This window comes from Triticum aestivum, chromosome 6D (assembly GCF_018294505.1).
Source record: "Triticum aestivum cultivar Chinese Spring chromosome 6D, IWGSC CS RefSeq v2.1, whole genome shotgun sequence".
Taxonomy (NCBI): Eukaryota; Viridiplantae; Streptophyta; class Magnoliopsida; order Poales; family Poaceae; genus Triticum; species Triticum aestivum.
In genome coordinates, this window is record NC_057811.1 from 148,634,336 (window position 1) to 148,646,287 (window position 11,952).

Below are 11,952 nucleotides of genomic sequence, written 5' to 3' on the forward strand. Positions count from 1 at the left end.
ACCTCTCGGCTTCAATTTGGAACTCGATTTAGGCATATTTGATTAGGGATCTAAGTGGTTCGAACGGGGTTGAGTAGGATTTTCACTCGCGGCAGTATAATCGAGCTTATACATCCATTGAAATCCAACCCAACAAGCTTAGAACCTAGCCGCAGCGAGCCTGGAGGATCTTGATACGTCTTCAATGAATCTATAATTTTTGTATTGTTCCATGCTATTATAGTATCAATCTTGAATGTTTTATATAACATTTTGTGGTATTTTATATCATTTTTTAGGCTAACCTATTAACCCAGTGCCAAGTGCCAGTTTTTGTTTTCTGTTTGTTTTTGGTTTTCTTGGAAATCAGTACCAAACGGAGTCCAAACGCTATGAAACTTTTTGATGATTTTTTCTGGACTAAAGAGACCCTAGAAGCTTCGAGAGGAGACCAGACGAGAAGCAAGGAGACGGCAAGGCAACAAGGCACGCCCTGATGCCTTGTGGGCTCCTCGTGGCTCCGTCTGACCTAACTCCACCTCTATAAATTCTCTAAAATCGGGAAACCAATAGAGAGCCACCCAAAAAACTTTTTTCACCGCCGCAAGTTTCTGTTCTTCCGCGATCCTATCTAGAGGCCTTTTCCGGTACTCTTCCGAAGGGGGGATCGATCATAGAGGGCTTCTAGATCATCCTTGCTGCTCTCCGATGATGCATGAATAGTTCACCACAGACTTACGGGTCCATAGCTAGTAGCTAGATGGCTTCTTCTCTCTCTTTGATCTTCAATGCAATGTTCTCCTCGATATTCTTGGAGTTCTATCCAATATAATATTCTTTTGCGCTGTGTTTGTTGGGATCCGATGGATTGTGGATTTATGATCTGAATATTTATGAATATTAATTGAGTCTTCTCTGAACTCTTTTATGCATGATTGTTATAGCTTTGTATTTCTCTCTGATCTGTCTGTTTGGTTTGGCCAACTAGATTGATTTATCTTCAGTGGGAGAGGTGTTTTGTAGTGGGTTCAATCTCACGGTGCTTTATATCCCAGTAAGTAGGGGACAAGACACGTATTTGTATTGTTGCCATTAAGGATAAAACAACGGGGTTTATTCATATTGATTGTGTTTACTCTGTCTACATCATGCCATCTTGCTTAAGGCATTACTCTGTTTTATACTTAATATCCGAGATGCATGCTGGATAGCAGTTGATGGGTGGAGTAATAGTAGTAGATACAGGAAGGAGTCGGTCTACTTGTCTCGGACGTGATGCCTATATACATGATCATTACCTTGAATATCGTCATAACTATGCATTTTTCTATCAATTTCCCAACAGTAATTTGTTTACCCACCATATGCTATGTGTTCGAGAGAGAAGCCTCTAGTGAAAACTATGGCCCCCGGGTCTACTTTTATCATATATAAAAACACAAAAATACCTTGCTGTAATTTTCTATTTTATTTTATCTTTATAATTTATCTATCTACCACTATGAGATTTCTTCCTTGCGGGTAACCACCAAGGGATTGACAACCCACTTGTTTGCGTTGGGTGTAAGTATTTGCTTTTGAGTGTGCAGGTGCTGTTCACGAGGCTTTGTGTGATTCTCCTACTGGATTGATGACCTTGGTTCTTAACTGAGGGAAATACTTATCTCTATTGTACTGCGTCATCCTCTCCTCTTCGAGGAAATCCCAACGTAACTCACAAGTAGAAAATCCCTGACCACAAGGGCATTTCATGGCAGCCTAGCTGAGGATCCCTGACCACCATCTCCACGGCTTCAGCATTATCAGCATCCTCATCCTCGTTGTCATCCAGAAGGATGGTGGTCGGCACCACAACATCGACCGCCTGGTCAGCAGGAGTCCTGATAGACATGTACTTGGCCCACCTAGCTCTCTGACCTGGATCAGCCGATTCAGCCTCATTCTTCACCACAGTAGTATGTCATGTGACATAGCGCCTTTCGTTGGATCATGTATCATCCTCTTCAATTCCGTCTTCGCCGCCTTCAACAGCACAACGTCTGCCTCTTTATGCAGCTCGCCCACGCTCTTGAACCAAGAGCACACCTCCATTGACTTCACGAACTTCATGTTGTCACTGAGCGAGCACCCAAGGATGAATGCCCTCCATCCAGGATTGTTGGGGAAGAGGCTGGGAAAGGGGGAGGGGTTCGTGTCAGTGGAGCGGTGGTGAGACACACACACACACACAGGGGGGAGGGGGAGAGAGTTGTGGAAGAGGAGACGGTAGAAGACAGAGAGAGATGAGTTGAAGATGTAGTGTGGTGGTAGATAAGTAGGGGCTTTGGAGGTTCAAGCAGTAGGTAGGTGGTTGACATGAATGAATGCTTAAGATGAAGTGTAATAGATTTTTTGCATACTTCCATTGATGTTGTTCGTATGTGGATTACATTTTGTCCCTCCATTCACCTCAGGTTCTTATATTCGATGCAGATCGACAATGGTGCTTCGAGGAACTCCTCCGAGGGCTAGGAGGCTGTGACTGACAAGAAGGGCAAGGAGGTGGTCGAGCTCGACAGCGCTCCCAAGAGGCCAAAGAACTATGACCATGTCCATGAGGATGCCGACCCAAGCCACTTCTACATGATCATCCTTGTACCCCAAGCTGGAGTGTCTTCCAGTGACTATCGAGTTCACCAAAGCACTTGATCGTCGTCCCAGAGGAATTCATGCTAACAACAAGGATCGGTTACGCTTGGAGGGTGACGGTCCGAACACTGCATCTGCCTAGAACAGAGCTGCAACCAAATACAATGTGTGCGTTTCTACTAAGCCATGTTGGAGGGGATGCAAGCAAACAACAGAACATGTGTTTTTTGCCCGTTTTCACTCAGCCGGGCTGAGTCAGGCTACATATGTAAAGTGCCCAAAATCTATGCATTCTACCAAATGCGCCCTTGGTGCACCTCCCACAGGCCACGATCTCACCGACGGAATGACTTCCACAACCTCGTAATCTTGTGCCCAGTAGTTAAGGCATCTCCAAGGGAGACCCTTGAAGCTCCGGTATATGTCTGGGTTGTAATGTCTGAACCGCTTGTAGCAACTTTTGTCATTTAATGGAGACTCCATCGATCCGCGAAGTTGTCCGGATGTCCGTTTTCCGACAAAACCAAGACAAACATGGGGGTTATACCGGTGTCCGAACATCCACTTGACCAACAAAAAGCCACCACGTGACCCTCCTCTCTTTTCTCTCTCCGCACATGCATAGTCCCCTCCTCTCTCTCTCCTTCCAACCGGATAAATAAGGATTAATTCGTGACAAGGGTTGAATGTCTCTCTCCCGCATCATACCCGTGGACCATGTGCGGACATAAAAACGGACAAATACCGGAGCTATTTGCCGTCTCCCTTGAGATGCCCTTAGTTCTTTTGTAAGACCGTGTGCCCTACAACCGTGGATGGGTTTCTTTACCCTCTCTTCTTTCAATATTTGATCCGCATGCTTGTGCTTATTTTAGAAGAGAAAAATCATGATAGGAGCAAATATACTGCTCAGAAATGCTTATTTTAGAGGAGAAAAATCATGATAAGAGCAAATATACTGCTCAGAGATACGGTACATAAAGAGTTAATTAAGGTAAAACGAGGCGATATTATATTGTCAAAGTTTCGAAGTGTTGAGATCGCGCGAAACATGTCCTAGCTAGTCTGTTATAAGTAGTTTATCCAACCTGCAGGCTTCAGAGCTAGCATGCCTCGGCGGCGGCAACAGCGTAGCTTCGACTAGGTCCTGCCGGCCGGATGAAGACGTGGGCGTCACAGCGAGACACGGCCGACGCGCCCGGCCTACCGTTAGGACTTAGTAACGCGAGCATGTACGAAGCTACGAGAAACTGGCGTTGCGACGACGATGGTCCTCCTCCGTGGTCGTCACGATCTCCTCTAGGTCGTCGGCCCGCTGCGGCGGCGGCGCGGTGGGCGTGCTGGAGCTACCGGCGCGCTGCTCCGTCGCCCTCGCCTGCGCCGCGGCCTCCTCGGTTGCGGGGCCACGTCCGCTGTGCCGCTTCTTGTTGAGAAACGGGATCCGGAGGTGCGAGTGCGGGTGTTGGTGCGGGTGCGGGTTCGGATGAGCCGGCAGCGACGTCGCCTTCTTCTTCACGTCCGTCGCCCAGCTGTGCACGGACACGTGTACGTGCTCGCCGAACGCCTGCAGCTTGATGTCGCCGCCCATCTGATATGATCGACCATCCATAACGATATTACGACCAGCTACTAGCTAAGCAATCAAGCAGTGTTCTTGGTGAAATTAATGGTGTAACGAGAGCGTACGTGGGTGACAATGGCGTACAGCGGCAGGGTGCTGTAGCTGCAGAGCACCTGAACGATGATGCTGAATATTTGACACAGAAAAAGAATTGTCCGTTAGTTGCCGTAGCTAACGGGAAAAAGATAGTGGAGGTTTTGTACTAACCCAATAGCAAGTCTGGGGAGTGCATATGATCTGTTCTCCATGATGCATGAATCGAACCCATATGTTGCCTGCAAACGTACCAGTCAGATATCCCCATGCTTCTTTAATTGTATGCATTTAGTACAGACTGCAGACTAAAGGCAGTTAGTAATTTCAGGACATACCAGGACCCAGAAGAAAAATGCCATCTCAAAGGAGTTCTGGAACAAGATGAAATGGATCAGATGGAGGACGGCCCTAGGGTGGCTAAACCAAAAGTGCTCCTTGCATGGCTTCGTCCATGGGTTTCCTGATGCTTCATCAGAACAATCCGCTGCTTCTTGAGCCAATCGAGTGCTGATGTACTCCAGCTTAGTGCCAACAATAAGCAGAAGCTGCAGGTTTATTTACCCAGAGCAGTAAGAAACTCTTCCATGGAGGTAACTGGAGAATGTATTTACTAGAGTGCCATGGATTTGTTAAGGTACTTACAATCAAGGGCAAGAAAGACAGCCAGAAGTATGTGTGCCACCCTGCATTGACAGTAGATCAAGAACTAACAGTGAGAAAGAAAAAAAAAAGCATGCTAGTTCAAACAATTCCAACACAAACTACTTGTTAAGTTGTTATTGTGGTTCTGAGTTGTTCTAATCAAGTAGCATAACTTGCGCTGCCGGACATGACGATCACAAACATGGTTAAAAGTCTAAATTGTGTTGTTCTCCTAGGATCTGTGTATCTTTGGGCAAACAAATATACGAGGGGACTTTTCTCAGTTTAGGAGTTACCATTTATATTCAGCAGCAGGAAGACGATAACGAAAAGCCATAGGTACCAGCTGCATGCATGTGAGCATCATTAGGTAAACCAAACTAATTTTATTTATGCAATCCAAGTTGGAACTTTACCCAATACTAACCTGATTCCAACTACTTCTTTGAAATCATGCTCAAGGGCACGAACCATGTACTTGTGGAAATCAAAGTCTGGGCGATTTGGGTAGTGCCGCTGGGAGGGGGGAATGGCAAGTATCCTATTAGTTCAGTAGGAAAACCAGGACACTCATGATTGTGCAGAAGTCACTGAACAGTACGTCTTAGTATCTTACCAGAACAAAAGCTGATCTGAGTACTTGATAATCTGGTTTACCGACAGAATTATAAAACTGCTTGAAGAATGCAATCTGAAATCATATGGGAATAAAACCTTTGAAATCATCATAAATATAATATACCGAGTTCAAAATTTGAATTTGGGGAAATTTTGTAACTGAAAGAATGCCTCATATAGCACAGAAATATTGCAATAACTATGCAGAGGCTATGATACTCGGCCATAATAAATGTTTTACTGTGGTCAGTTCATTGCAGTTAAGGCTATATTAGTGTTTGGTTTGGTCATGATATTCTTGTTGCAGAGAGACCTGAAATAACAAAACGAAGTGCAACACCACACTGCACTTCATGCACATGCTATGAGAATATCGTCATGTCATAGTAGCTTTCCAGATCATTGTTATCCTTAGCTGACAATGAACCATCTTCAAGTGTTCTACTCACGTTTTGCAAATAAAAATTTGACCACACATTGAATATTCCGTAACGTGCTGGGATGCCTTCCCCTATTTAATTTCATATATGCAGCCATGGCGTTTAAGATGTAAAATATGATTTGTTAGCACGTTTCTCTTGCGAAAATAAATTGATAACCCCTTAAAAGCAGCTTAAGTTTACTTGGGTAAACCCAAATAATTCTCATGCAATTGTCATTTGTATTACGAATTAAGGATTTACAATTGACTTTATAACAAAAGAGAAGCATAAGTGCATAATAAGAGGGTTATATTACTTACAATCCATCTTACAGCAGATGGTTTCATCCAGCCTGGCCTCTTTTCACGCTCGTTGAGTCTTCCTTGTTGAATTTCTTTCTCCCATTTATTCCATGTTCTCATCTACAAGAGCTTACCCTAAATTTGTTACCTTCACTATCATGTCGCGTGAACTACGTATTCATCCCCAGTAATAGTTATACCTTAGCTCCACCAAGTAACAGCGTTGTAACACAGAACAAAACATGCACCACACCAAGTACAAAGATAAAGATGTGCAGCTGATGCAGAGCCTCTTCAGATAGCATGGGAACTTCACCCTGCATAAGGACAAGAATGATGTTTCAGAATGACCAATCTGGCAAATATTCTTTGCGATTCTTGGGACAGGCAATGTCTAGCAATTACCATTAAACAGAAGTGATTATGTTTTGCTAGTCAGAATACTACATCAGCAGTACTATCAAAGGAAAACAGTATTCACTGAAGCTACAAGCAGATATTTAGGTAATAATGAACCACACTAAACTTGAAGACAGCACTATCTTCACAGTTCATGGTCTACCTTTCTCTTGCAGAGTTTGGCAGCATCTTCTCTGGCTTTGGACTCTTCAATGCATGGAAGCATGATTCGTGCAGCGCTCTCCGGGATGCAAATGCGATTGATGAGATTTTGACAGACGCTTAGTAGGAAGGAAATGAAACCCAGAATCATCAACTCTGCACAAGTAACCAATAAATAGATTAGGCAAGACGAACAAACAGTTTTATACAGCAGGAATGAACTGGTACGAGACATTCTGCTTTGTGTGTCATGGAAACTTTTGTTGGTTGGTATCTGATGTTACTCTCCATATTTATTACAATCAGTTCAGCCATTGCAATTTTAATCAGGAAACAAGTAGCACATATACAGATCATCAGAAGATCTGTATCTTCAGGTTCTAGCAGCCATGGTGCTTGAGATAATTGATGAGGTAAAATTTTGCTGTGATATCGAAAAGATAAAAGGAAGTTATGCAGCAATCTAACTAAATCCGAGGATAATGCTACCTTCTTTGACTCTCTGCAAGGCTGAGAATAGTGCTTCTTGCCCATTGAATTTGAGCACCTGCAGAGAGAAAGGTTTCTTATTAGCATATCATCGAAAACTTCAACAGGAAGACTAAATATGCTTTAGAAACGTAACAGAGATTATAACAGGAATGGGAAGCAGATAGGTAGGGAGGGAGCAGGTCGGGGTGCGCCGTGCCTTGCCGAGACGGTGGAGCAGGCGCTCGGCGGCGAGGGAGATGGCGACGATGACGAGGCAGACGGAGGCGACCACCCACGTCGGCGTGAGCGCCAGCGACTGCGCCTCCTCCTCCTGCCCCATCTCCTCCTCCTTCTCCTCTCCCGCCTTGCCGAGCCGAAGCCGCTACCCGCACCATGTGGCTGATATAGGAGGAGGCAGGCACGCCGGTGGTGGGGAATCACGGCACTGCAGCAGCGACCTGCGCGGCGGCCCACTCCACGGGCCGGTCCTGCGGCGGGGACAGCGCCCCCGGGGGTCCCGCGAGCGCCCTTTGTCCCGGCGCGGCGCGGGCTGGGCGCCGCACGTGACCGTGCGCCCGGCCTCTCGACTCCCGTCGCTGTCGTCCCCCGCGAGGCGCCAGGCCTCGCTTCGCTTTCGAGTTTTGTTCCCGCCTGTGGAACTCGTGAGCGGCCGGCGCGTTTCGGGACTTCGACGGCGAGAGCAGGAAGAAGACGCCAAAGGAAAAAAAAAGGAACGATGCGCGCACGTGTCCCGTCAGGTATCAAAATGTTTGGACGGGAATCGCCTTCGTGGTGATAGATGGATGGATGGATGGAGGCAGTGAACCGTCGACGAATTCTGTGGCTCCTGTGACGTTGCCTTTGTGTACGTCAGGCCATGAAAACCTAGATTTGTGGTAACTTTTACCTTACTATATGTTCCGACTGGATTAGTTGCTTCTAGTTTGGATCTGGTTGGTTTTTAAGATTACAGAGTTGAACTGGTTTTATTTGTTGAGCTTTCCAAAATGTCGCCGATATAGCGAAGTGAGCATAGCTTAAATGGTTAGTTTACTATATTTAATACATTGCTCTTTTTTTTGAATTCATTTAGACTTTTCGACAATGTTTCTTTAGTGGGAGACGAAATTCTCGTTGATTATTAGATGCCTGTGGAGACTTCGTCAATTTTAATATTTATTGACTCAGTCTTTCAAAAGAGTTCCCACGAGTAGGGTGAATATTTTTTATTCGGGGGAAAGCATAACATTTAATCAACCAGGGCCTTACAATCGTTTGAAATGATAATACTAATCTCCTATGGGGAGTTTGCTAACCAACAAGCAGTGCGTTGGTGACTACGACCTAGAGCTGCCATAGCATGAGCAGCATTATTTTGTGATCTACAAATTTTCCGGAAATGTACAGGTCGCTCTTCGCCATCTCAGCGATCTCAGTCACCTGATACATGTTACTAGAGCGCTCTGTAGGACAGCTTGATGATTTCGGAGCAATCCGTTTCCACCTGAAGCGGTAGTTGAGTCCAGTGTAGCGCCAGTCGTAGGCCCTCGTCACACGCTGCAAGCTCAGCCTCAAGAGCACCCGAGCAGTTCAAGAGCGACCTGCAAGCCGCATAAATTACTGTACCTTTGTGGTCTCTGAGTATCATTCCAGCGCCCGCTGTTCCATCCGCTTGGACGAAGGATCCGTCGATGTTTAGCTTGGCAACACCACATGGTGGGGGAATCCAATTTACAATCTTCACTAGGGTCGTCCTAGCTCCCTTATGACTTGCCTGGCCTGAGAAAATAACAGCCTGTTTACCCTTCAACACATTCACCTCCTAGTGTTGTTTAATCAGTAGCAACGATTCCATATAGCTGCATAGGAATTTCTTCAAGGCCTCAACCGGGATGATTGGCTTGTTATGGGTAAGCTCATTGCGGACATGCCATATACGCCATAATAACATGAGGAACAACATCCTTTGTGTCTCATTGAGCTGCTGAATACACAACAGCAACCATTCTGGTTCTGTACCTTCGAGAAGGTCATCAGCTGGAAGGTCCCAGACCAATCTCATGACAGTCCATAAGTTACAAGCATGTGGGCATCGAACCAGCGCATGAAAATTTGACTCTGTTTCCTAACCGCATATGGTACAAATCCCATCATGCTCCAATTGTCTACGTCGTTTATTTTCCTTTGTAGCCAACGCCCCCCTTGCTGCCTTCCATGCAAACACACACACCTTTGGAGGAGCACCACAACTCCACAACATTTTCCACGCCGGTCTTGACCCATCTGGTCGTACACTTGATTCACCTACACCCTGCACATCCATAACTCTATCACGAGCCATGTTATAAGCCGACTTGACAGAGAAAATTCCGTGCTTATCCGGGTACCAGGCAATACAGTCATCGTTCATTCTTCTCGAGGCCTTGACTTTCAGAATCTCATCTACGTCAACCTGGAAAAAATGATGCCTGGGTAATGGAACATTCCATGCTCCATCAGCCACCAAAAAATCTGCAACCCATTTAAGTCTGCATCTACGCTTGGGAGTGATCGGCCTATAGGTCGGTCCTCTAGGGATCCAGGGATCTCTCCAAGCACGGATACTTGCCCCATTCCCTACCCGCCATATGTACCCTTGTTTGACCAGCTCGAGTCCATGCTCAATAGCCTGCCAAGTTGTTGATCTGTTACCTGTAAACACAGTATCAGTAATGACACCCTCGGGGTGAATGTTGCCCATATACAAAGAAAGTGATATGCAAACTTTCACTGAGATGTTGAATGCAAAAGGTTCTTTTCAGCTAAGATTTTGATGTTCGGCTAGTGAAAAAGGCATACCCCTACTTGGAGCAGATTTTCTAGGACACATCCCGCGTGAACAATTTTTCTAGAGCATATCCATAACCAGCCAAATTTTGAGTGACGGGTCAAGAATTCTATCCTCTTTGCTCCACATATGTGATTGTCATGTCGGTATATGCAAATCGACTGCTCATCCCTTCACTCCACATGGTTCCCTCCTATAGATTTTTAAACGTCACAGTTGCACAATGAGACATATTCAAGGCATACTTAACAACAAGAGTGCAATTCTTAAGATGTGTTTTAAGATAATTTCTCTTATAAAAGATGAGTTTGAATTTATTTTTCATAAACATTCAAATTTGAAAAGCAAGTATGAAACGAAATTGAAGGAAACACCAACTTACAAAAGCAAAGATTCAAAATCCTTGTAGTCTGCTCACATCCAAGCTAGCATTGGTCGCAATGGCGCAACTGCCGAATTAGTTCAAATAAGTTTATATGGCCAAGACAGTGTTCAAGAACTAGGAGAAATACCATACTTGAAAGTACCGATTACAAAGTGAGTGGTGGTTCCAAACACAAAAAGGTACCGCCTTTTCTTCAAAGACAGAATATATAAGAAGTACTGATAAAAACAGTTGCTCAATTGTATTATTTCAAATATAGCAGATCTTGGAATGAGAATTTGTATAAAAGCGCTATGCCATAGCCGCAGTTCTGAGCAACTGAAAATGGGTTTGATCTATGAGTATGAACAACCCTAAGGTTAGAGAAACACATACAAAGATTGGTAAGGAAGTGGATTTTAGATAACTTTGGCTTAGGATCTATTCTTGTAGTTCATACCAAAGTACTTGCTTGAGCCCATCTTTGTAGTGCGGTTGTCCTATATTCAATGTGAATCTTGGATGACTAAAAAATACATGCTAAAATCTTGAGGATGACAATAACTAGAAAAGTTGTTTGTGGGGCCACCGATGATCTTCACATATAGCCGAGCACATGTATGGTTGTACATGAAAAATAGTTCTAAGTTCTAACCCCTGAAATAAACTAATTGAAATCATTAATCCTCTCAAGTGATTTTCATAAATCATCAAACTCGCTAGGGTATAATAAATATGCACTTTCAACTCTTTAGACATATATTATTAAGAAATTACATGAACTTGGATCAGGATGTGTTTGATGGCACATGAAAAATAAAGGATTGTTACTAGAGGTTTAAGTGGATGACTCTTTTTGCCTCCAAAGTAGTATTCAAGGAATTCTTATGAAAATTTGTAAGGATTCTAATCTTGTAAGTCAAACGACAAATGTAGTGAAATTACATAAGAATTCCTTACAAAATCACATGGAATTCCTTGAATCAATGAGGCCATAAATGTGCTAGGACTATTTATGAAGTTTCATAATTGTTTAAATTTCTCTGGAAACTTTCAATTTTCAGTTGGGATTCAATCAAATGGTAGTTCGAATTTTGAATTTTGATTCTAACGCGGCCTGATTCATGATAGCAGGGTTTGGTGACACTAAAGCGATAGTTTTCATGCATGTGGCCTCATGAGTGGGACCAGTCAAGAATCATTGGTACGAACTGTTGAGTATATGTGTTATGTGCATATTGTGTATTGGGCCCGCCTCCTAGTTCTTTGTATAGTTGAGGTCTGTGGCCCACCTTTGTACATCATATATACGTGCCTATGCACGAGAGCAATACTACGTGCAATTCCCACAACATACATGGTATCAGTTTTTAGGTTCTAACCCTAGTCTTCCATTGCCGCCGCCGTCGCGCTCCTCCGCGCCGCCGCCGCCGCAACCTAGCCGCCGCCTCTTGCGCACCTCCCGCGCCGGCCGCCGCTCG

The 11,952-nt window shown here is 44.5% G+C and overlaps 1 protein-coding gene across 1 annotated transcript; it reads right to left on the reverse strand.

Annotated features, from left to right (window-relative positions):
• Positions 1 to 3,495: 3,495 nt before the first annotated feature.
• Positions 3,496 to 7,963, reverse strand: LOC100682450 (MLO-like protein 13). Its single transcript, XM_044563253.1, has 13 exons — positions 7,498 to 7,963; positions 7,299 to 7,356; positions 6,811 to 6,965; positions 6,449 to 6,565; positions 6,267 to 6,368; positions 5,523 to 5,597; positions 5,334 to 5,422; positions 5,203 to 5,252; positions 4,907 to 4,947; positions 4,600 to 4,809; positions 4,436 to 4,503; positions 4,294 to 4,354; positions 3,496 to 4,195 (listed from the first exon to the last, which is right to left on the reverse strand). Exons 1-13 carry the CDS (start codon positions 7,618 to 7,620, stop codon positions 3,848 to 3,850), a joined length of 1,497 nt encoding a protein of 498 aa, XP_044419188.1. The 5' UTR covers positions 7,621 to 7,963; the 3' UTR covers positions 3,496 to 3,847.
• Positions 7,964 to 11,952: the final 3,989 nt, after the last annotated feature.